The sequence below is a fragment of the Ipomoea nil genome, unplaced genomic scaffold (genome assembly GCF_001879475.1).
Source record: "Ipomoea nil cultivar Tokyo-kokei standard unplaced genomic scaffold, Asagao_1.1 scaffold3197, whole genome shotgun sequence".
Classification (NCBI taxonomy): Eukaryota; Viridiplantae; Streptophyta; class Magnoliopsida; order Solanales; family Convolvulaceae; genus Ipomoea; species Ipomoea nil.
This window is the reverse complement of record NW_017619625.1, coordinates 236334-259793: the sequence shown is the minus strand read 5'-3', so window position 1 is coordinate 259793 and position 23460 is coordinate 236334. Positions and strand designations below refer to the sequence as shown.

Here is a 23460-nt window from a genome sequence, read left to right as displayed (position 1 = left end):
AATTTACAAATTGAATTGTAAGTTGTAAAGCTTGAGTCACAAAATATTAAACATTAGAAAGTCCTTAGCTATATATTGTTTTTTTTTTTTTTTTGAAATCAAGCTATATATTGTTTTAATCACTACTACTTGTCAAATTCTATATGTATACGTAACTTTAAAAAATGATATATAGTCAACTGTGAGCCTAGTAGGTTAGTACCTCTGGGAAAATTGTAGCCACACAAATCACTACACATAATTAATAATCGTACTAACCTATATATTGTTTCTAATTGTCAAATTCTATATGTATATGTAACTTTAAAAAAAAAATGATATATAGTCAAATTCTACTTGTCAAATTCTATACGTAACTTCTTCTTCTATACGTAACTTAATTAGTCTAACTGTGAGCCTAGTAGGCTAGTACCTCTGGGAAAATTGTAGCCATACAAATCACTACACATAATTAATAACCGTACTAACCTATATATATATTGTTTTAATCACTTCTACCTGTCAAATTCTATATGTATACGTAACTTTAAAAATAATGATATATAGTCAAATTCTATACGTAACTTCTTCTTCTATACGTAACTTAATTAGTCTAACTATGAGCCTAGTAGGCTAGTACCTCTGGGAAAATTGTAGCCATACAAATCAGTACACATAATTAATAACTGTACTAACCTATATGTTGAGAAGGTTGATTAGTCCTCAGAGTGTCGAGAAGTTTCTTGAGCTGCTACTGTAACTCTCACTTCTACTCAAAACTATAGATAGATGTTAACCAAGAGTGAGAAGACGCAGTTACCTTAAATACTTATATCTCATCAATATAAGTAATTATATATCTGATCCTTAAGTTACATATATGTTGCCAAGGACCTTGTGGTCTAGTGAGACCAAGTTGTGGGTTCGAGTCTCAGCGAAAGTGGTATTAACTATTTGTGCTTCAGTAAGTTGAAAAAGTATTTAGAAACAGATATTGCATTCTAACAGAGTCAGTAATACTTAAAAAAAAAAAAAAAAAAAAAAAAAAAAAAAATCTTATTTTGACAGACTTATCACGTGTATTGTGAGTACAAGGATTGGAAGTAGTATAAGTACAGGTGCCTTATCTTGGCCTTTCATTTCTTATCATCATATTGCCTAATAAAGCGACTTCACCTCATACATATACATCTCCATCTCCCGCATTGGCCATATAATGGCAATCAACTTTGAAAACCATCTCCCACGCCCTGTCGATAACTTCCCTCCTACTTTATGGGCTCGTTATTGCTTCCATGCATTCTCCATTGACAATCAGGTACTTACATACTTCAATTCATTATATATATATATATATATATATATATATGAGCGTGATCTGGTGAGAATTGTCGCCCAAGAGAGAAATAAGAATGACTTATAGCCATTCACGTGTCAAATCATCGACTCAGATGTAATTTTTTTTAAAAAACGACGCAGTGGTATTTTTGTACATAACTCGAATTTTGGTGCAAGTAAAACAATGTTGCAAAAATCGCGTCTAGACGCTAGGCGACTGCCGGCTGACGCGAGGAAGGCCGGAATCGGCCGCGGAGCCGGTTAGGCGATTTATTTAATTTTTTTTTTTTTTGGTGTTGTAAAGTGTTAAAAGTTCGGGAAGGCATAACTTTTGACTCGGTTGTCCGTTTTGGACAAAAAAAAAATTTCAAATCGCCTTCTCTAATTTCTCCAAAGAATGCTTCTTTTGCTCTTAATTTTAATTTTTTATGTATTTAGATGCTTTTAACAATATTCAAAACGATTTTACAACCACTTATGTAAATAATTTGTAAGAAAAAACTAGAGGAACCTTATGTTTTATTAGTGAATTTCACAATTTTTAATTATAATATTTTAAAAAATAAAAATAAAAAATCGGCGCCTAAGCGCCCCCTTGGCACCTACGGGGCGCCTAACGTTTTTTGCAACCTTGAAGTAAAATCACTTACAAGTGCACATAATTTCACTTACAAGTTCTAGTAATTTTATCTTGTTAACATTCGTGCACCTAGGTGCAACAACTTATAACTATAGATGCACCTAGTTATAAAGTCCCGAGCACTTAGTATTGATGCTCAGTGTAAATTTTACTTGCACTTAGGTGCACTATACGAAACTGTTACTTGCACTTGTAATACATTTTACTTGCACTTTGATGTTCAATTATTTACGAAAATGCCACAGCATTTTAAAAAAAAAAAATCAGTGTTTCTCATCAATTAAATATGAACACGTGGACGGATGACATGCATTCTCATTTCTTTCCTGGGCAAGGCATTCTCACCTGAACGAGATATATACATACATATATATATATATATATATATATATATATATATATATATATATATATATATATATATATATATATATGTGCGAATAAGTGCCCAGGAGGGAAATGCGAACGAATCAGTGTGCGACACGTGTCCAGATCTAATAGATTAAAATAAACGCGGTGGCATTTTCGTAAATAATTGAACATCGAAGTGCAAGTAAAATCACTTACAAATGCACCTACTTTCACCTATAAGTGCATGTAATTTTGCCTTGTTAACATTCACTTCCCACAACCATTCATTCACCTAGGTGCAATTACTTATAACTATAGGTGCAACTACTTATAACTATAGGTGCAACTACTTTCACGTATAAGTGCATGTAATTTTGTCTTGTTAACATGCATTCACTTCCCGCACTCATTCATTCACCTTGGTGCACCTACTTATAACTATCTGTGCAACTACTTATAACTATAAGTGCATCTACTTTCACCTATAAATGCATGTAATTTTTTCTTGTTAACATTCACTTCCTGCAACCATTCATTCATTTGGGTGCACCTACTTATAACTATAGGTGCAACTACTTATACCTACAGGTGCAACTACTTATACCTACAGGTGCAACTACTTATACCTACAGGTGCAACTACTTATAACTATAGGTGCACTACTTGAACCTATAATACATTTTACTTGCACTTCGATGTTCAATTATTTACGAAAATGCTACCGCGTTTTTTTAATCCATTAGATCTGGACACGTGTCGCGCGCTGATTGGTTCGCATATTCCTTCCTGGGAACTTCATTCGCACCTGAATGCAATTCTATATATATATATATATATATATATATATATATATATATATATATATATATATATATATATATATATATAGGGTCCGGATCAGGTGAGGACCTAATCTTAGGTGAGGACGTGAGGACTAATCTAGACCACTAAATCAGAATGATGTATGACTGAGATTAAAAGGAACAAATCACACGGATTAAGAAAACAAATTCCTTTAAAATATTAAAATATATAAATTTAGGGTAAATCAGTCTTATTAAAAGATGTGCATTCCTATACAAAATGTTGTGCATTCCTATACTGAGTGTCGTGCATCGATAACTTTATTGTTGTGCATTCAAACCCCGCCAAAAATCATACAGTGGACATCCCAATGTCCTACAATGCACTGAACTATGTGCTATAATGCACACTCTCTAGCCTATGGTGCACAACTTACAACACAAGGTTGCACAATCAGCACACACGAATGCACAATCGTACTACCCAGGCATTTATACATATACACGACAATCCAAATATAGACAATATTATACTCAAAAGAACGAGCGGAAAAAATAAAAATATACTGATTAGGAAATCAATGATGAAAAAATCGCGGCTCCAAATTGCAACGGTAATGATCCAAGAAAATCGGAAACCAATTTGGCCAAGAATTACACATGCGTTCACACTTAAAAAAAGAATAGAAAAAGACACTACTACCCCACTTTAACAAAAAGATCAATTCATGTCATCTCAAAAACTCAAATATGGGCCATCCAAATAAAAAAACAAACGCACAAGATTAGTCCTCACGTCCTCACCTAAGATTAGGTCCTCACCTGATCCGGATCCTATATATATATATATATATATATATATATATATATATATATATATATATATATATATATATATATATATATATATATATATATATATATATATATATATATATATATATACACACGGAAGGGTTCAGGTGCGGGTATAGCTTCTCGTGCGATTGTGCAGTTGACACACCTTAAGCATTAAAATGGCGCACCTTAAGTATACAAATCATGCGTCTTAAGCACACAAACAAAGCACCTTAAGAACACAAACTACGCACCTTAAGTACACAAGCCACGCACCTTATGCACACAACAAAGTACCTTAAGTACACAAATCACGCACCTAAGGTTTTAAAATGGCTCATCTTAAGTTTCACACAACTGACTCGCTTAAGCATACAAATCACGCACCTTAAGAAATAAAACAACGCACCTTAAAAAGGAAAACCTCGCACCTTATGTTTCAACAACTACTCACATTAAGCACAAAACTCACACACCTTAAACACAAAACCCACGCACCTTAAGTTTCAACAACTACTCACATTAAGCACACAACCCACGCACCTTAAACACAAAACCCACGCACCTTAAGGACACAACCCACGCACCTTAAACACAAAACCCATGCACCTTAAGCACAAAAATCACGCACCTTAAATTTGACCTAGATGCAAAAACTTACCAAATTGCCAAGCATTTTTTTTTTTTAATTTTGGTAATCCTAGACGTTGATTTAAGCATAATCAATGGCTCATATTTAACCGCACAACCGCATGGGAACTGAATTCTATATGTATATATATATATATATATATATATATATATATATATATATATATATATATATATATATATATATATATATCATGGTTGAAAAAATCGCTAGGCGTTCGGGGGACGCCTAGCGCCTAGGCGCCAATGTATTTTTTTTTTAATTGTTTAAATTTTTTAAAAATTTTAAGACTTGATAAATATAAACTATTTAATATTTTAATATTTAATACTAAAATATTAAATATTAACCAAAAAAAATATAGAGTTTGAACAATTTAGGGTTATTTCGCTAAAAATGACACATCATTTTGAGTGAAATAACCCATTTAACAAAGAAGGAAACAATAGCTAATCGGTCGACTATGCGACCTAGTCGGTGCCGCCTAGGCGACCTAGGTGGCGCTTAGGCAGCCTAGTCGGCCGCCTAGCCGGCCAACCACCTAGATAACCAATATGGTGATACGCTAAGCGGTCGTCCAGTGCCTAGCGCCTAGGCGGGGATTAATCAGTGCCTAGGCAGGATTTTTGCAACACTGATATATATGGAAGGGTTCAGGTGCGGGGATGGCTTCCCGTGCGGTTGTGCAGCTGACCTTAAGCATTAAAATGGCGCACCTTAAGTACACAAACCACCACGCACCTTAAGCACACAAACAAAGCACCTTAAGAACACAAACCACTCAACTTAAGTACCCAAACCACGCACCTTAAGCACACAACAAAGCACCTTAAGAACACAAATCACGCACCTAAGTTCTAAAATAGCTCATCTTAAGTTTCACACAACTGACTTGCCTTAAGCATACAAATCACGCACCTTAAAAGGAAAACAATGCACCTTAAGAAGGAAAACCGCGCACCTTAAGTTTCAATAATTACTCACATTGAACACAAAACCCACACACCTTAAGCACAAATTCCACGCACCTTAAGCACAAAACACACACATCTTAAGCACAAAACATGCGCACCTTAAGCACAAAACACATGCATCTTAAGCACAAAACCCAAGCATCTAAAGTTTCAACAACTACTCACCTTAAGTACAAAACACACGCACCTTAAGCACAAAAATCGTGCACCTTAAATTCTACCTAGATGCAAAAATTATCAAATTGCCACCCCGTTTGTTTTTTATATTTTATTTTGGTTATCCTGGACGTTGATTTAAGCAAGATCAATGACTCTCATAGTGTCATCTCACCGCACAACCGCACCTGGGCACACCAACCGCATTTGAACCTGTGTGTGTGTGTCTGTGTTCAAATGAGAACGGTGCGCCCAGGAGAGAACTCAGAAGGCATTGGCATTTTCATAAATAATTGAACATCGAAGTACAAGTAAAATGTATTACAAGTGCAAGTAGCAGTTTCATATAGTGCACCTAATTGCAAGTAAAATATATTACAAGTGCAAGTAAAATATATTACAGGTGCAAGTAAAATTTACACTGAGCATTAATACTAAATGCACCTAACGTTATAACTAGTTGCACCTAACATTATAATTAGTTGCACCTAGGTGCACGAATGTTAACAATGTAAATTACTTGCATTTGTAAGTGATTTTACTTGCACCTTTTACTTGCAAAGGTGCATCGGCTACTTGCACTTATAACACATTTACTTGCACTAAAGTTTGAGTTATTTACGGAAATGCCAGCGCGTTATTTTTTTAAAATTACATCTGATCTAAACACGTGGAAAGCTGTAAATGGTTCCTATTTCTCTCCTGGGTGAGCGTTTGCATTAGAGCGTATCCATAGGGAATGGTTCAGGTGCGGGTATAGCTTCTCGTGCGGTTAGATTTGAGTCGTTGATCAAATTCAGATCAACGGCTCAAATCAATGAAAGTTTTAAAAAAAACGCGTGTCTGGAGGAAAGAAGCATAAGCTAAAAATGGCCCACCTCAAATGATAAAAATACGCACCTTAAGTGTTAAAATGACGCACCTTAAGTGTTAAAATGGTGCACCTTAAGTGCTACAACAACACACCTTAAGTGTTAAAATGACGCACCTTAAGTATTAAGATGGTGCACCTTCAGTTTATAAACTGACGCACCTTAAGCATACGAATCACGCACCTTAAGCGCAAAACTCACGCACCTTAAGCGCAAAACTCACGCACCTTAAGCACAAAACTCACACACCTTAAGTTTCAACTACTCATATTAAGCACACAACCCACGCACCTTATGCACAAATCTCACGCACCTTATGCACAAACCTCACGCACCTTAAGTTTCAACAACTACTCACATTAAGGACACAACCCGCATACCTTAAGCACAAACCCTACGCACCTTAAGCACAAACCACACGCACCTTAAGCACAAAACTACGCACATTAAGCACAAAACCCATGCACTTTAAATTTGACCTAGATGCAAAAAATACCAAATTGTCAACGCATTTTTTTTTTTTAATTTGGGTAATCTTGGACGTTGATTTAAGCAAGATCAATGGCTCAGATTTAACCGCACCTAAGGCTGCCAACCGCACCAGAACCTAATTCTATATATATATATATATATATATATATATATATATATATATATATATATATATATATATATATATATATATATATATATATATATATATATATATATGGGTTCAGGTGCGGGGAAGGGTTCTCGTGCAGTTGACGCACCTTAAGCATTAAAATGGTGCACCTTAAGTACACAAAACACACACCTTAAAACACAAATCACGCACCTAAGCTTTTAAAATGTCTCACCTTAAGTTTTACACAACTGACGCACTTTAAGCATACAAATCACGACCTTAAGAAGGAAACTTACGCACCTTAAGTTTTAACAACTAATTACATTAAACACAAAACTCACGCACCTTAAGCACAAAACACACGCACATTAAACACACAAAACCCACGCACCTTAAGTTTCAACAACTACTCACATTAAGTACATAACTCACGCTCCTTAAGCACAAATCTCACGCACCTTAAATTTGACATAGATGCAAAAATTACCAAATTACAACTGTGCTTTTTTTTTTTTTTTAATTTTGTAATCCTGGACTTTCTTTTAAGCAAAATCAATGGCTCTCTTCTCACCGCACATGGGCACACCAACCGCATTTGAACCTAGTTATATATATATATATATATATATATATATATATATATATATATATATATATATATATATATATAATTAAGTTCTAGTGCGGGTAATGTCCCCGTGCAGTTGTGCGGGTGATTAATGTGCGTGAGTTTTGTACTTAATGTGCGTGAGTCTTGTGCTTAAGGTGCATGAGATTTGTGCTTAATGTGCGTGAGTGTGTAATGCTTAATGTGAGTGAGTTTTGTACTTAGTGAGCGTGAGTTTTGTGCTTAATGTGAGTTGTTGTTGAAACTTTAAGTGCATGAGTTTTGTACTTAATGTGCGTGAGTTTTGTGCTTAAGGTGCGTGAGTTTTGTACTTAATGTGCGTGAGTGTTTAGTTGTTGTTAAAACTTAAGATGCGTATGTTTTTGTACTTTAGGTCCGTGAATTTTGTGCTTAAGATGCGTGAGTTTGTGTTTTGAATGTATTTTGTTTGTGTGTTTAATATGCATGTGTGTGTACTTAAAATGCGCCACCCTGCCGCATGTGCATCATATCATATATGTATTCATTCTTAATGCCGCATGCAGGTTGCTGAAGCATATGCAAAAGAGATTGAGATTTTGAAGGAACAAACAAGGGCTACCCTGCTGATTCCGACTGGAAGCTGCAGTGATGATGTGGCCCAGAAATTAAAATTTATCGATTTGCTGGAGCGTCTTGGAATAGCATATCACTTTGAGAAAGAGATTGACGATCAACTCCGACATATTTATATCCATCCCGTCCACTTGAATGACTTGGAAACCGTTGCTCTTCAGTTTCGGTTGATGAGGCAACATGGTTACAACATTTCTACTCATATTTTCAGCAACTTTGTTGACGGAAATGAAAGTTCAGAGACAGCTCTGATGTGAAGGGTCTGCTGAGTTTGTACGAAGCTTCGTACGCGAGAACACGCAGTGACGACGATGTTCTAGAAGGAGTGATTGATTTTGCGGCGACTCGTCTCCGATGTGCAGCACCACTTCTGGAACCCAACAGCAGTTTAAGAAAGATGGTGACACACGCCCTAGATCAACCATTGCACACCGGCATGCCCAGAATCGAAACCCGGTTTTTCATTTCGGTGTACCAAGCGGAAGTGGACTCGTCCAGGAACGATGAGTTGCTCCGCTTTGCCAAATTGGATTTCAATTTGCTGCAGATGTTACACAAGCAAGAGCTCAGTGAAGTATCCAGGTTACGTTTGATATTTATATTATATTATTGTGATGAACATGGCAAGTGGAATCGAAAAAGAATCACATGCATTTGAGAAAGGAAGCTGTTGCATCAGTAGATTCCGGAAGCTGTTGAAGCAATCTTCTCCTGCGAAAATAACAAACTTTATCCTTATATATTTTGTATTTTGCATTCAGATTTTTATGCTTATTATTGAATGAAAATTTCCCTTCTCTCTTCTTCCCCAATTTCCCTTTCTTCTTCTGCTAAACCCTAAGCCTGTGACAATTATAGTGCTAATTAATTTGTTAGTTTACTGTACTATACCCATACATAGCTAGCTTTGTTGAACTAAGTGTGTACGTGTAGGTGGTGGAAAGATTTGGACTTTGTGACGAAACTTCCTTATGCAAGGGATAGAGCAGTTGAATGCTATTTTTGGGCACTAGGAGTATATTTTGAGCCTCAATATTCTAAGGCTCGAGTCATGCTTGCCAAAAGTATTTCAATGGTTTCAGTTGTGGATGACACATATGATTCTTATGGTACGATTGAAGAATTAGAAGTATACACAGATGTCATACAAAGGTATACTTGCGTGTAGTGCATGCTAATATATACATATATGTTTCTATCTGGTCTATACTAGCTAGCTCGACCAAGATTGTTTGGTTCTATGCTCTAATTTAAGTTTATTCCATTCGAATTGTGTTTTCTTAGGTGGGACATTAGCGAAATAAATCGGCTACCAAACTACATGAAAATCAGCTATAAAGCTATGTTAGACCTTTTTGATGAGTACAAGAAGGATCTTTCAAAAGAAGGAAGATCATACGCTGTCCCATATGGAATAGAAAGAGTAAGTAATTTGTTATTTATTATATATAATAAGTTTGTATATAACTATTGGAAGCTAAGGCATCTATCTATCTGATATGTGTTTGTAATATATATAATTAATTAGATGAAGGAACTTGTGAGAGGCTACCTTATTGAAGCCAAGTGGTTCCTTGATGGAGACAAGCCTAAGCCTGCTTTTGATGAATACCTTAGAAATGCATTCGTTACTAGCACCTACTATGTTCTTGTCCTAACAGCATGCTATGGGTTGAAGTGTGCTGATGAGAAAGTATTTGATTGGTTAATGCAAAATCCTAAACTTCTTGATGCATGCATTACCATATGCAGACTCATCGATGACATAGCCACGTTTGAGGTAAGACAATATTCAATGTGGATATTTTTCATGTTTTTATAAGGTTGAAATTCCCACCCCTGGCCCCGGCTCAATAGTGCATCCATCTCAACTGAACACAAAAGCTGGGCTAGGGTTGTTCTCACACTACTGTTGGTGAAACTTAAAACGGGTCATTATTTCCAAACTTCAACCTGAAACTTGAATCGGGTCATTATATTGTTTCCAAACTTCAACCCTGTGACCAACTAAACTGCCTATACAGCCTATATTTTTCATATATATATATATATATATATATATATATATATATATATATATATATATATGTTGCCTTATCATTTTTACCATTACCATAGATTGGAAGATCAAACAAATTAAATTCCTTTAAACGCATGTTAATATCAACTAATTAATTGCTGTTACTCATTTTGTACATTTCAAAAGACTGAGAAAGATAGAGGACAATTGTCAACTGGGGTTGAATACTACATGAATGAGTATGGCCTATCGCTAGAAAAGACGGGGGAAAAATTTCACGAACTTGTTCAACTCGCTCTCAAGGATTTGAACGAAGGACTCCTTAAACCAACACCTATTCCAGCAGAGATTCTCATACGTATTGTAAATTTTACAAACATGATTTTTGTCGCGTACCAATATAACCAAGATGGATATACTTATCCTGAAAAAGTTTTAAAACCTCACATTATTGGCCTACTCATAGATCCTATCATAATATAATTAAGCATATATATATATATATAAATGGCTCCAGCTCATCTCTCCAAGTCAGCAGTAATGTCATGTGATCTCCCTGACATAATTTGGAGGGAACCAGTCCATCACTATCTCTTTGCTTTGTAGTAATGGTGCAGTGCAAATGCCCTCTTTCAACATGATGAATAAACTCTTTCTTAGCAAGATTTATGATCTTTTGGTAATTAATAAATTTTCTAGCTATCTCCATAACCAAGTCTCCTTACAAGAATGATTCAGCTCAATTTTTGTCCCTATAGGGCTCGACATTTTAGTTGTTCCTAAAAACTTCAAAATTTTGATTATAAAGTAACTCCAAGAATAAATGAATATCAATCAAAAATTTTGATTATAAAGTAACTCCAAGAATAAATGAACATCAATCAAACATTTCCATAATCAATGTCATCATCATATCCATACTCATGTTCATCGTATAACTCGTAGTTACTGTCTCTCAACACATCGTCATCTTCACTGCAGAGGTTCTCCTCCTCTTCCTCTAGCTCATCGGAATTAGACTCATAAACTTTAACCTCTTTGGCATTTGATCCTCCACTGTTTACACAAGACAGAGATCTCGAACCCCCTTCTACTATTTCTGCATCTCCAATACCTTGGTTCTGCAGTGACATTTAATACATGAAATGACATTTACCAATCAATATTCGAATGTAGGACTATCCAGTAAAGGATTTTATAAACCTGTCCAACTTTAAACCATTTCTATCTATGTTCATACAAAATAAAAATAAAAGATTTCTCTTGGTTCTTCCTCGTTTTGGGTTTGTCCAAGAGGTTACATCTTTAAGGTTGATTTGAAATCACACATTTTAGTTGTCCAAACAAACACAGTCCTAATCCTAGTCAGTAATTGAACGGGACTCTGGAAGTTATATCTGTGCTACTATAGAGGCGTAGTGTTACCCCAAGAACCACACCCACCCACCCCCAGACCGCAGGGGCAAGTAAATCATATCGATACACCCTCACTAGAATGTATGCGATAGTTGGAATACGGAGAGAGGGGGCATAACAGGGAAATAAGCATCAAAAAATGGTAGAGGAAAATCTAATTGATATAATACCAGTTCGTCAGTGAGTTGCTTCAGAGCTTCATAATTTACTTTTGAACTTCGTATCTGCAAAAGTAAAGCAGTCAGCATAATTATCAAAAACTAAAACTCTGTTGGGGAAAAAACCATTTCACTATACTCCTATGTGTATAGTACCAACCTTGTTCTCATCTATTTTGGTGGTCATGGCAGTACCTTTGCCAGATTTATCTTTCTTGCTTTCAGTTTCTTTCTTTACCATGGCCTGCGCCTGCAATAAATCACCACCGTAAATACAGCGTAATAGATTGTTAAATTAATTCCAGATACAATGCAGTAGCCCGGAAATGCATGACATAATCAGTGTCACTATGCACTACAATGTACATCCACGACAAATATCCTAGCAACAAAACACATATTGCCCTCATTTCCAACCACACAAAAGCTTTAGTACTCGGAGGTTAGCAAGAACGTGGGTACCCAGAGGCATCAAAGTGGACTTCTTTAGGAAAACAAAAGTTCATCCTTTCCTATGATAGTTCAGCAGATATATTCGACTGCGAAATCACCTATACCATACAAAACAGTGTGTGGTAGAAGAAATGGGGAGAAAGAGAAACAAATAAAAAATACCATGGCATACTGCTGATTTATTTTTTCCCATATAATCTTCTTGTAATTCCTCTCCTCTTTGCTGTTAAGGTATCCAGCAACCTTCAAATGTTAAAAACCAGTCAAATTGAGCATGTCTAGTAACCAAATAGTGCACACACATGACACAGGGCAATCAAATAAAATACAGAATATACAACTGTCACTGTCACTCAAATCAATTCAATTTCTAGGTAAAAGTCCCTTCAACTAGAGAGAACAAAAAGTTGCCTCCTCACTCCGGTGAGAACTTGTTTCAACCATCTAGGATTGGAGGGTTTAGAGATGATTGCAGAGGCAGAGAGAGATGACTTTCAAACACCCAGTGCCCATAAAGTGTTGTGGCAACTCATCTAATCAATAATAATCAGAAAAGTGTTATATTTTAACAACAAAAAGAAATGAATCTGGGATGTTTATGACATACTTCACTATCATCAATATCAGATAGGCTTTCTGTCTGATCTGCAGTTGCACTCCCACCACCAATCCGTTTTCTTTTTGTAACACCTGAACCATCAAAACATTAATATACACCAAAAGTTAGACCTTGGATCAATGCCTTGATATTGTTAGTCAGTCTTAATTGTGAATGTAAAATAAAATCTAATTTACATTTACCATCAGATCTCATCTGCAAGGGTGTCTTTGCAGTCAAATTTTTGTGCACTTCAACCCTTTCAACTACCTGAAGACCAAACAAAGGTATGCAAAGTTGTAAAATATTCAAGTACTTCGATTTCCCAATTCCAATTTCAACATATACATACATTGGCAGCTGCTAACCAAATGTATTTGGGCTGAGAAGACGAGGCCATTAAACTAAATAGAAACTGATTTTTATCTCACAGAAACATTACTTCCATTAACCAATAAGAATCTCTAGCACCTTAGTAAGCCCTTTACCCTAATTGCAAACGTAAAGTCAACAGCATATTAATATGATTCCATGTCCAGACCAAATAAATTACTGCATTAAGCTCAGAACTTCACCGATGAAAAACAAAATAATTAAATCTAAATCTCAAAACAATTTGATTCCTTCCATGTCCAGACCAAGCAAAACCTAAAACTATAATGCATTCAATTTTGTTTTTATAACAACAACATTTACTATTATAAAGATTATTTATCATACAAGAACAACAGAAATTTCAATCTTGGCAATACAATCCAGACGGTTGGTATTCCATGAACTCCAGTGCAAATTCAATTCAAATACAATAAACACTTGTCGAAATGTCCGAACATCATGGAACTCAATATTTAGTACAGACTCGGAGATCATTTAACTGGTGAATGTTGAGTTCAACAACAGAGTCGGAGATCATTGTGTAATTGAGCAACCAAATAAACATACGAGAATCCTAGAAAATTAAGGTGAATACATAGAACCATTAAAGAAAAACAGTCATGATTGAATACCTGTGGTTTCGTAGATTCACAGGGATTTGGTGTAACGGCCATGATTACGGAAGGCGGCCACTCCAATTTCTATTCTACAAACGACGCCGAGTGAAAAGTGAAAACAGAGCTCGGCGCGATGAACAAACTAAAGCGCTTCTTCAATCACCGCCATTGCAGTGGCAAATTATGCCCTGGACCCGTGTCCACAATTCATTGTGGACACGGGCCCAAAACGACATCGTTTTTAAAAAAAAACGCCTCATTTAGTTATAAAAAAAAAAAATTCGTGCGCGTTTTGCCGTTAACGGCGTTATTTTTTTTATTTTTTATTATGAATGTACAGTTATGCCGTTATGAATGTACAGTTATGCAATTATGAAATTATGAACACAGAGCTCTAACATTATGAACTTACAATTATGAACATATATAGTGATAAAATTATGACCATGGAGCTTTAAAATTGTGAATATAGAGCTTCGAAGATTATGAATGTACAGTTATAGAGTTATGAATGTACAGTTATTGATCGAATTATGAACAAAGAGCTCTAACATTATGAACTTACAATTATGAACATATTGTGATAAAATTATGAGCATAGAGCTCTAAAATTGTGAACATAGAGCTTCGAAAATTATGAATGTATAATTATGGAGTTATGAATGTACAGTTATGACGTTATGAATGTACAGTTATGGAGTTATGAATGTATAGTTATTAACATATAGTAATAAAATTATGAACATATACTTCTATAACAAAGTGATCTGAAATTTAAAAAAAAAAAAAAAAAAAAAAAAAAAAAAAAAAAAAAAAGAAGAAGAAGATAACAGTGCCTAACGGCACTGTTACCCGTGTCCAGCAAGCATGCTGGACACGGGTCCCAGGCATAACGATTGCATTGCAGTTCTCTGGATATTTCATATTTGGGACGAATGGCCCAAAAGCCCAATGATCCAAAAGATTACACAGGCCGCCCAACGATCTTGGCCCAATCAGTTGGATGATCCAAAACGATGTTGTTTTGTTTAAATTTGCACTATATCTTTTAGTAAATTTCACTTTTGGTTCTCCATTTGTAAGCGTCATGTCACTTTTAGTCTTTTTTCCAAAACATTCTCTCGGTCCTAATATTATTGTGACATGACCATTTTTAAAAATCGTTTAAATGGCATTAAATACAATTGGCATTTTAGTCTGTACAATTCAAAATGTTAAGTCATTTCTTTTTTTTGGTCCTAAACTCGTATGTGTTATTCCACTTTTAGTCACTTAGAATTGAATAGAGCAAAAATAACATTGTATTTAACGTCATTTAAATGATTTTATTGACGAATGACCAAAAATGATCATAACATGATAATACTAGGATCAAACTGAAATGTTTTGAAAAAAAAAATGTGTCGACACCTATAAATATTGGACAAAATAATGAAATTAATCCATTTTTTGTTTATTTTCTTTCTATTTGATCAACATTCACATTCACTGTAAGTGCATAATATGTCAAATGTATGCAATAAAATTATTGACAGGATAATGGTGCTGGCACCCGACCCGTGTCATAAGCAGCATCTGACCCGGCACCACATGGAAACCCAACGGGCAAAACTCCAACGGGCAGAATTGCAACGGGTATCACCTTTACTACCATTGAAGTCACCATTGGTGAGAGAGAATTAAAGGCTTAACTCCCCATTTATGCCTCATGTTGTTACCATTAGCAGCTTTTGTATAAGTAGGGGCTCCCCTCAGCTTGGAGAGACACGTTGACTATTTTGTACTAAAACACTTGGCAATACAACTATTGTCACTCTTTTACACTGTGTTATTCTAATAATATATTTCCGGTAACATATTTACCGTCAATTATATATGCACAATTGTACGCACATAATTTGTTAACTATAAATGTATCATGTCAAGTAATTTTAATATTGCTTTAAATTCATAATATGTGAACTACGGATAAATAAAACTAAAGTTAAAGGTTCATAAATTGAATATTTAACATGTAATCATGATTATGGTATAATTTTAAGAAAAAAATGATTGAAAATTAGTAAGATTGGTTTTATAGACTTGTAGTTAACAATTTATTTACATAATTACATGTAATTAACATATTAACAATATGTACTTATAGTATAACGTTGTTTGTAATGGTGTCCCTCCGGCAAATTATGCTATGCGCACGTGCGCACGGCGCTAAAACGGCGTCGTTTTCCGTGAAAACGACGCTGTTTTAACTATAAAAAAAAAAATTGTTCGAAACGCCGTTAACGGCATATTCGTTATGAAATTATGAATATACAGTTATGACATTATGAATGTACAGTTATAGAATTATGAATGTATAGTTATGGAATTATGAACTTACAATTATGAACATAGAGCTTCGAAAATTATGAATGTTCGGTATGGAATTATGAATGTACAGTTATGGAATTATGAATGTACAGTTATGAAATTATGAACATAGAACTCTGACATTATGAACTTACAATTATGAACATAGAGCTTCGAAAATTATGAATTTACAGTTATTGAATTATGAATGTACAGTTACGGAATTATGAATGTACAGTTATGGAATTATTAATGTACAGTTATGGAATTATGAATGTACAGTTATGGAATTATGAATGTACAGTTATGAAATTATGAATGTACAATTATGAAATTATGAACACAAAGCTGTGAATATATGCTCCTATAACGAAGCGGTCTAAAAAATAAAAAAAAAATAAAAAAATAAAAAAAAAAAAAAAAAAGATAACGGTACCGGTGGCTTGTGGTCCACTGGTATCGGATTGCTCCCCTATGTGGGAGGTCTAGGTTTTGAGCCTCAGTGTAGGCATAGATTGTATGGGTATCCCCCTTCCTTTGTAATAAAAAAAAAAGAAAGATAACGGTGCTTGACGGCACCATTATCCGTGCCCATGAAGCACGCTGGGCACGAGCCCACAGCATAACTATCCGTGTCCCTCCCCGACCAAACGTTTCTCTCATCTTCTACGTAAACGCGTAAGTTTTTGTTCGTATTACCCAATTCTCTAATTCTAAAGTGGACTGGCCTGGGGTGAGCATGCCAATTAGCATTAGCAACCAATGCAATCATTTAATTAGTGCCCAATTCACAGTACGCACTGAACTGAACATACAAACTTTTGTCTGTTTTGAACATATAAAAAGAAGCACTGATAGATTGATTGTTTATGGACCACCAATCATGCACTAAAATATATTTAGAAGACCAATACCTTATTGACTTCGTCAATTCTTTTCTTTCAATTCAATCTTCACCCTTGTTTATTTGCAATTTGTTGGCTATTACCAAACTGCAATAATATCATACTTAGGTTGTGCTTATCCCTGAAATGTCAATCATTGTTGGAAAAATAGCATTAAAATGGCATTTTAAGTGGCTATTTTGTGGTACAATTATCAGTGGGGTCCACTTCCGATTTGAGTCGGGTCAAAGTGGATTCGGGTTCTTCGTAGTGAGACGAAGAGATCGATATATTGTACGCTCAAAACGGATAATGGGTGAATGAGATATTGATTCTCAAAGTAGACCCGTTGAGTTGGAAAAATGAAGGGAAAAAGTGAGCTTTTTTGTCCCACATTCGTTTGGAAAGAGGATTTGACCCCCCTTTTATACAAGAGCATTTTTAGAGCTTGTAGAATTGTATAGCATAGAGGCTCTCTCGCGCGCGCGGGGGGGGGGGGGGGGGGGGGGGGGGAGGCGGGTGCAAATCAAATTCCAACTAGAGATGACTTCGGAAAGACTTGATTCAAGCCCGAGCTCGTGTGCGCCGGCACCTACGGGCACGAATGTCGTCCGGAAATTTGCGGGCTAAGTTAGCCACTTGGGTTCGGCCAAGACCGAGACGAGCTCGGTCCAGGGGCACGAATGTCGTCCGGAAATTTGCGGGCTAAGTTAGCCACTTGGGTTCGGCCAAGACCGAGACGAGCTCGGTCCAGGCTGAACTGAACCATGGTTTCGGCTTTGGGAGGCCGAGAAGGCCAACAGTCCATTAACTCCAGTTTTGAATTTTGAATTTAATCCTGTTAATGGGGGTTGCTGTTTCAGATGTTACACAACGTGTAATTAACGCCATGATAAATGTTATTTAGTACACCACTCCTATATAAGAAGGGGTAGAAGGAAGAAGCTTTGCACACTACGAACAAGTACAAGAGCTCTACACGAAATCTGTTTTCAAGCTTCAAAACCTTCTGCTTCTACTCCTTTCTTAAGCCTAACTGTGTTCAAGGCTTTGCTCTAGTTCGCCGGGTTCGTTCGTTTGGGTGCTCGAACGTCGAACCGTAGCGCATTTTATCCTGGGAAACCTAGGTCACGACGCTCCTAGCACTTGTGGGAGGTGGCAAATAAGGTTTTAAGGAAAGAGTGGTCTCTTGATTCACGCTAAAAACCCTTACCCAAACACGAGCCATCTTTTCCTTCTTTCGGTTTTGGATTATGCTTCTAAGCAAAAATCCTCCTCTTCTGTTATAGTTTGGTTGGAATTATAATCTGTGCATTATAAATTCCATTTGGTTGATATGTATATATCTTTTCCGTAGATATTCATGCATATAACCATGGTGGTCTGATTTATATATATATATATATATATATATATATATATATATATATATATATATATATATATATATATATATATATATATATATATTTCGGATATAATATATCGAATAATATTTTATATACTTCGTGTGTGTATATATAAATATTATTTTACGATATTAAATCGATTTTTGATTCATTATCACCAACAATCATTTCAATATGGCATGGCACCCCTTTTTTTCATTTTTATAAATTATTATGTGACTTGTAAGTTTGCAGACCTGACAAATTCAAGGCTTATTCACTTTGCTAAATGCGACCCTTAGTTCTTTTCTTTAAATAAAGTTTATTGTTATTATGTTATAAATAAATTAGAAGTGAATTGTAAATTTTATTATTATTATTTTTAGTTTATTAGCTATTTTTCAATCACACGTTATTTGTGTTTAGAACTAGTTATATAATAGATTGGTAACAGGCCTATCATGAGACCAAGAGGTTGACTTATCATGCACAATTCACACTATATATTTGTCTCCAATGATAATGGTAAACAGTACATGTTGAGTTGAAAGTGCTCATTAATTAATATAATTATATGCCTAAATGTTTGAAATTCCATGGTCCGTTCACATGGTATAATTGTTTGTTCTTTTTGGAAGTATATGTCAAAAAAATTTCAATTGATGTGAATCATCAACAAATTTTATTATTTTTTCGATATTACAAAATTAAAGCATTACATAAAAATAAAACTACATACCAATAGTTTTAAGCCCCTTGGATGTGTGTGTTGTGTGTGGGTGGGAGGGAGGGAGATCGTATAAAGAGTGAAAGTCACACTTTAATAGGTAAGCACTCATTTTCTTATAAATAGAACAAATTGAGCAATGCCATTCTTGCTGAAGTAAATTATTGAGGTGAAATTAAAGACATCTTGTGTGTATCCAAATATAGTGTAGAGACCATAGGAAACTTATGTTATTAAAAAAAAAAAATAAAAAAAAAAATAAAGGATAAATCTCTTCTTACATTGTTGGAGTGATTGTAAGAGTCTCAATTATTCTTTACAAAAACAACTCAACAACTCGATCTCCCGATTACTACAATGCATGGTGTCATTTTTAATTCAATTTGCATGAACCCTTTATCCCAACATACGAGAACACCGAGATATATAACCCAAAAGCTCAACAACAAATCTCTGGAATGTTACTTGTCTAAAATAATTGTTTTTTTTTTTTTTAAATTTCATCTGAAATGATGGCATTATTTGATTTCACCACTTTTTTCTAAAGATGTGCATGCAAATTGTGAAAGAAAAATGGTTTTTTTTTTAAGTATTAAAATCACTCCCTAATTTTCATTGTACCCTTTTACATGGTATTATCTATATTTTTTTAAAAAAAAAAAAGAAGTTATAGTTATGTGTAATTAGTTAATTCATTACAAATAAATAAATTTTTTGAGGTGGAGATTTACTTTTTTACAAATTCAAAGCATTCAAACTCGTTCTTTCTAAAGGTTGAACCCCAACCCTAAGGGCCCCCACAAAAGCTAGACATTCAAATTCATTCTTTCTGAAGGTTGAACTCCAACCCTAAGGGCCCCCACAGAAGCTAGACATTCAAATTCATTCTTTCTAAAGGTTGAACCCCAACCCTAAGGGCCCCCACAAAAGCTAGACATTCAAATTCATTCTTTTTAAAGGTTGAACTCCAACTCTAAGGGCCCCACAGAAGCTAGACATTCAAATTCATTCTTTCTAAAGGTTGAACTCCAACCCTAAGGGCCCCCACAGAAGCTAGACATTCAAATTCATTCTTTCTAAAGGTTGAACCCCAACTCTAAGGGCCCCCACAGAAGCTAAACATTTGCTTACTGCGCACAAGGAGACCCCTCAGTTTGAGAGGTTGCTTCCACACTACCGCTGATGAGACCCGATCCCTGGTCATTCTTTTCAACTTTACCAGTTGAGCTGCCCATGCAGGCCAAGCATTCAAATTCATGACCTCTTGCATGAGATGAGACTTGCCATAATATCAAATTGAATATATAATATATTCCATCTCAATTAAAATTTTAAACTAATAATTAAACGCCCATTTTTGTTAATTTTAAAAGTATTTATTTCAAATCAATCAAATTTATTTAGAAAATCATGAAGATATGGTATCCATGTTAGTTTGAGATACCAAGGACCAAAACAAGCAAAGATTCCAAGAGTCGGCAATAAAATTGATGTAATTGGTTCACTTATATCATTGCATTATTAATTAACAACGTAAGCTGTTTTCAGCCATGGTATCTTCCAAAATTGATGAGAGGCTTTGATGCATCTATTAAAAATTGAAATCTTAAAAATTGTATATATTAAGTATTATTTTTTAATATAGTATACATTTAAAAAAAAAAAAAAAAAAAAAAACTAGTAAAAATACTAGCAAGTACAATAAGATTATTATAACGTAATCTTATACAATAATATTTTAGTTTGACTCTATTTGTGACTTTTAAATAATTAATCTAGAATCAGTTTATTTTAAAAATTTATCATAAATCGGTAAATTTGTAAGTAATTAACATATCACTATCTCTCCATATACATGTGAAAGATACCACACACCTAACATTGCACATACCCCGTCAACTGATGCCAAATTAATCATACTGATTTTTCACACTAGTCAAGGCATGGTACCATCATATGTACAAATTGTTGGAAAATAATCAATTTACGAAGCACAAGAAGTGATGCACAAACAAATAGAAAGAAAATCAAGACTTTTGTCACAAATGTACAATTTTCTTAAAGCAATCAGACACGTATCGCACATGCGTGGGCAAGCTCGGAAACAATGCTCTAGAAGTCACGTGTGCCTAAATTCTTGATCGCCCACTAAGATGGGGTTGGATTAAAGCCCGAATTCTAGGTCTAAACCTTTAAGTAGCCTTGCTCGGGATGATCGTTCCGACCTGAACTAATCGGGGTTGGTCAGTAAACAGTGAAATGCTATTGTAGTCTCCTGTCTGCTTGGTTATTGCATTTAAGTCAGGAAAGTTGAGACTATGACGATCAAGGTCGGGAAAGATTTTTCTCGATGACCTTATCTATCGGATATAGAGCATATGTATATAACGTAAAGAGAAGTATACTCAGAGAATATTTCTCATCAGTTTTAATTAGAAATCAAATGAGTCGGCTAAATAATGCTTACAATGCAATTTGCTCTCAATTGTACCGTGGTTCCAATGGAAAGCCATTCAAATCCATTGACAAATTAAATTACCTAATTGTGAGTGCACTTATAATTGCTAATGGCTTCAGAAATCCACTCCAATCGATCAGCCACCTCTACTTTCTAATCCGAATTAAGGTCAATGTCGCTAGCTTGACTAAGTCAAGTCCTCAACTCTTCCTCTATTATATTAGTCATCTTTGGGTTGGTGGGCACAACCAATTGCCTTCCACTCAAATATTAAAATAAATTCATAAAGTTTAACATGGTTAGCAGTCATATATAGTGTAATGTTCGAGTCCTACCAATAATATAAAAAATAGAAGTATAAACTTAGTAATGTTATGGATACAATTGTACAAGCATTTTGAGATTTGTAGGCGTATCCAGCGCCATTTACCTCTTCCACTAGTTTTTAGAACAAGAGCGGTGAAGGATCTTTAAGTAATACTCAATGTAGTTATCTCTTGATTTAGTAGTTTTGTAATAACTTATTGTTAATTAAGTAATTATAGGTCATGTTTGGTAAAATAGTTGGTATATTAGTCAATTTTGATTTATTTTACCATTATTAGTTGTTTGATTGGGTTAAACAATCAATATTAATGTTTAATTAATTAACTTTTTATAACAATTTATTGCACTAAAATGCTAAAATTCAAAAAGTTGTTCAAAATAGCTTTTTTGATAAGCTTTTTGAAAAAAATTATTTTGCATGTAATCAGCTAACAGCTAACAGATAATTTACCAAACACATTTATACAATCAATTAATACTATCAATTAGTTAAACTCACTAACCTAATCAGCTAACAACTATCCGCTAATATCATTTACCAAAGACCCCATAATATATTGTAAGGCTATGATCGAAAAAGTGTGGGTGGCAAGGCTAAGTGCAGTAGAAAAAAATAAAGTGCTGAAAAGTTAAGAGACTTGACGCAGATGAGATGAGAAGAGAAGCTTCTAATGTTGCCCATCATCAATCCATTCATTCCCATTTTATAATATATAATATATAATGTTAAAGTCCCCAGGCAGGCCACTACTACAAAATGCAAAGTTGATTGCTGCCTAACGTATGGCCAATCATGTGGCTGCATTCTAATAATGGGAACACAGATCAGATCGAGTGGGAAAATTGGAAAAGAGGAAACAAAATTTTAGTGGAATTCCCAATACGTAAAAGTTAACTGATTTGGCTAGCTGCAAACTATACTAGTAGATAAATTTATGTTATTTTATTAGAATTCACACTTATACTCAAATTTGCATTTAATACTTGCATAGTGAGACCAAATTGGCCATACCTTATAAGAAATTATGTTTTTTAGCATTGGTTCTTAATATTTATAATTTTATCTGCATTGGGGTTATGGGAAATGGCTCGTACCCCTAGAGGTCGGCAAATTATGATATGAACATAGCTGTGTGGATCATAAATATAAATTACATTTTTAATATATTGAATGTACATTATTTGTGTACTGAATTTATATTATTTGATAGTATATAAATAATGTACTTTGCGTATACAAATAATATACTTTTAATATA

General features: G+C 34.7%; 1 protein-coding gene and 1 pseudogene across 2 annotated transcripts; one reads left to right on the top strand and one right to left on the bottom strand.

Annotated features, from left to right (window-relative positions):
- Positions 1 to 1139: 1139 nt before the first annotated feature.
- Positions 1140 to 11110, top strand: LOC109168339 (annotated as a pseudogene).
- Positions 11111 to 11224: 114 nt separating this feature from the next.
- Positions 11225 to 14222, bottom strand: LOC109168340. Of its 2 annotated transcripts, XM_019317351.1 has the most exons (8): positions 14084 to 14222; positions 13280 to 13346; positions 13086 to 13168; positions 12641 to 12721; positions 12186 to 12275; positions 12038 to 12091; positions 11328 to 11572; positions 11225 to 11280 (listed from the first exon to the last, which is right to left on the bottom strand). In XM_019317351.1, exons 1-7 carry the CDS (start codon positions 14123 to 14125, stop codon positions 11333 to 11335), a joined length of 657 nt encoding a protein of 218 aa, XP_019172896.1. In that variant the 5' UTR covers positions 14126 to 14222; the 3' UTR covers positions 11225 to 11280; positions 11328 to 11332. The 2 variants fall into 2 exon arrangements, with proteins under 2 accessions (XP_019172896.1, XP_019172895.1); XM_019317350.1 differs by having other exon boundaries at positions 11274 to 11572.
- Positions 14223 to 23460: the final 9238 nt, after the last annotated feature.

What these genes read in the sequence shown, in the direction of transcription:
- LOC109168340 (XM_019317351.1), bottom strand. Translation starts at nt 14,125, where the DNA reads ATGGCCGTTACACCAAATCCCTGTGAATCTACGAAACCACAG. An exon ending in GTGAATCTACGAAACCACAG is followed by an intron (nt 13,347 to 14,083) that starts GTATTCAATCAT and finishes TTTGGTCTTCAG; the next exon opens with GTAGTTGAAAGGGTTGAAGT. An exon ending in AGCAACTCACTGACGAACTG is followed by an intron (nt 11,573 to 12,037) that starts GTATTATATCAA and finishes ATGTCACTGCAG; the next exon opens with AACCAAGGTATTGGAGATGC.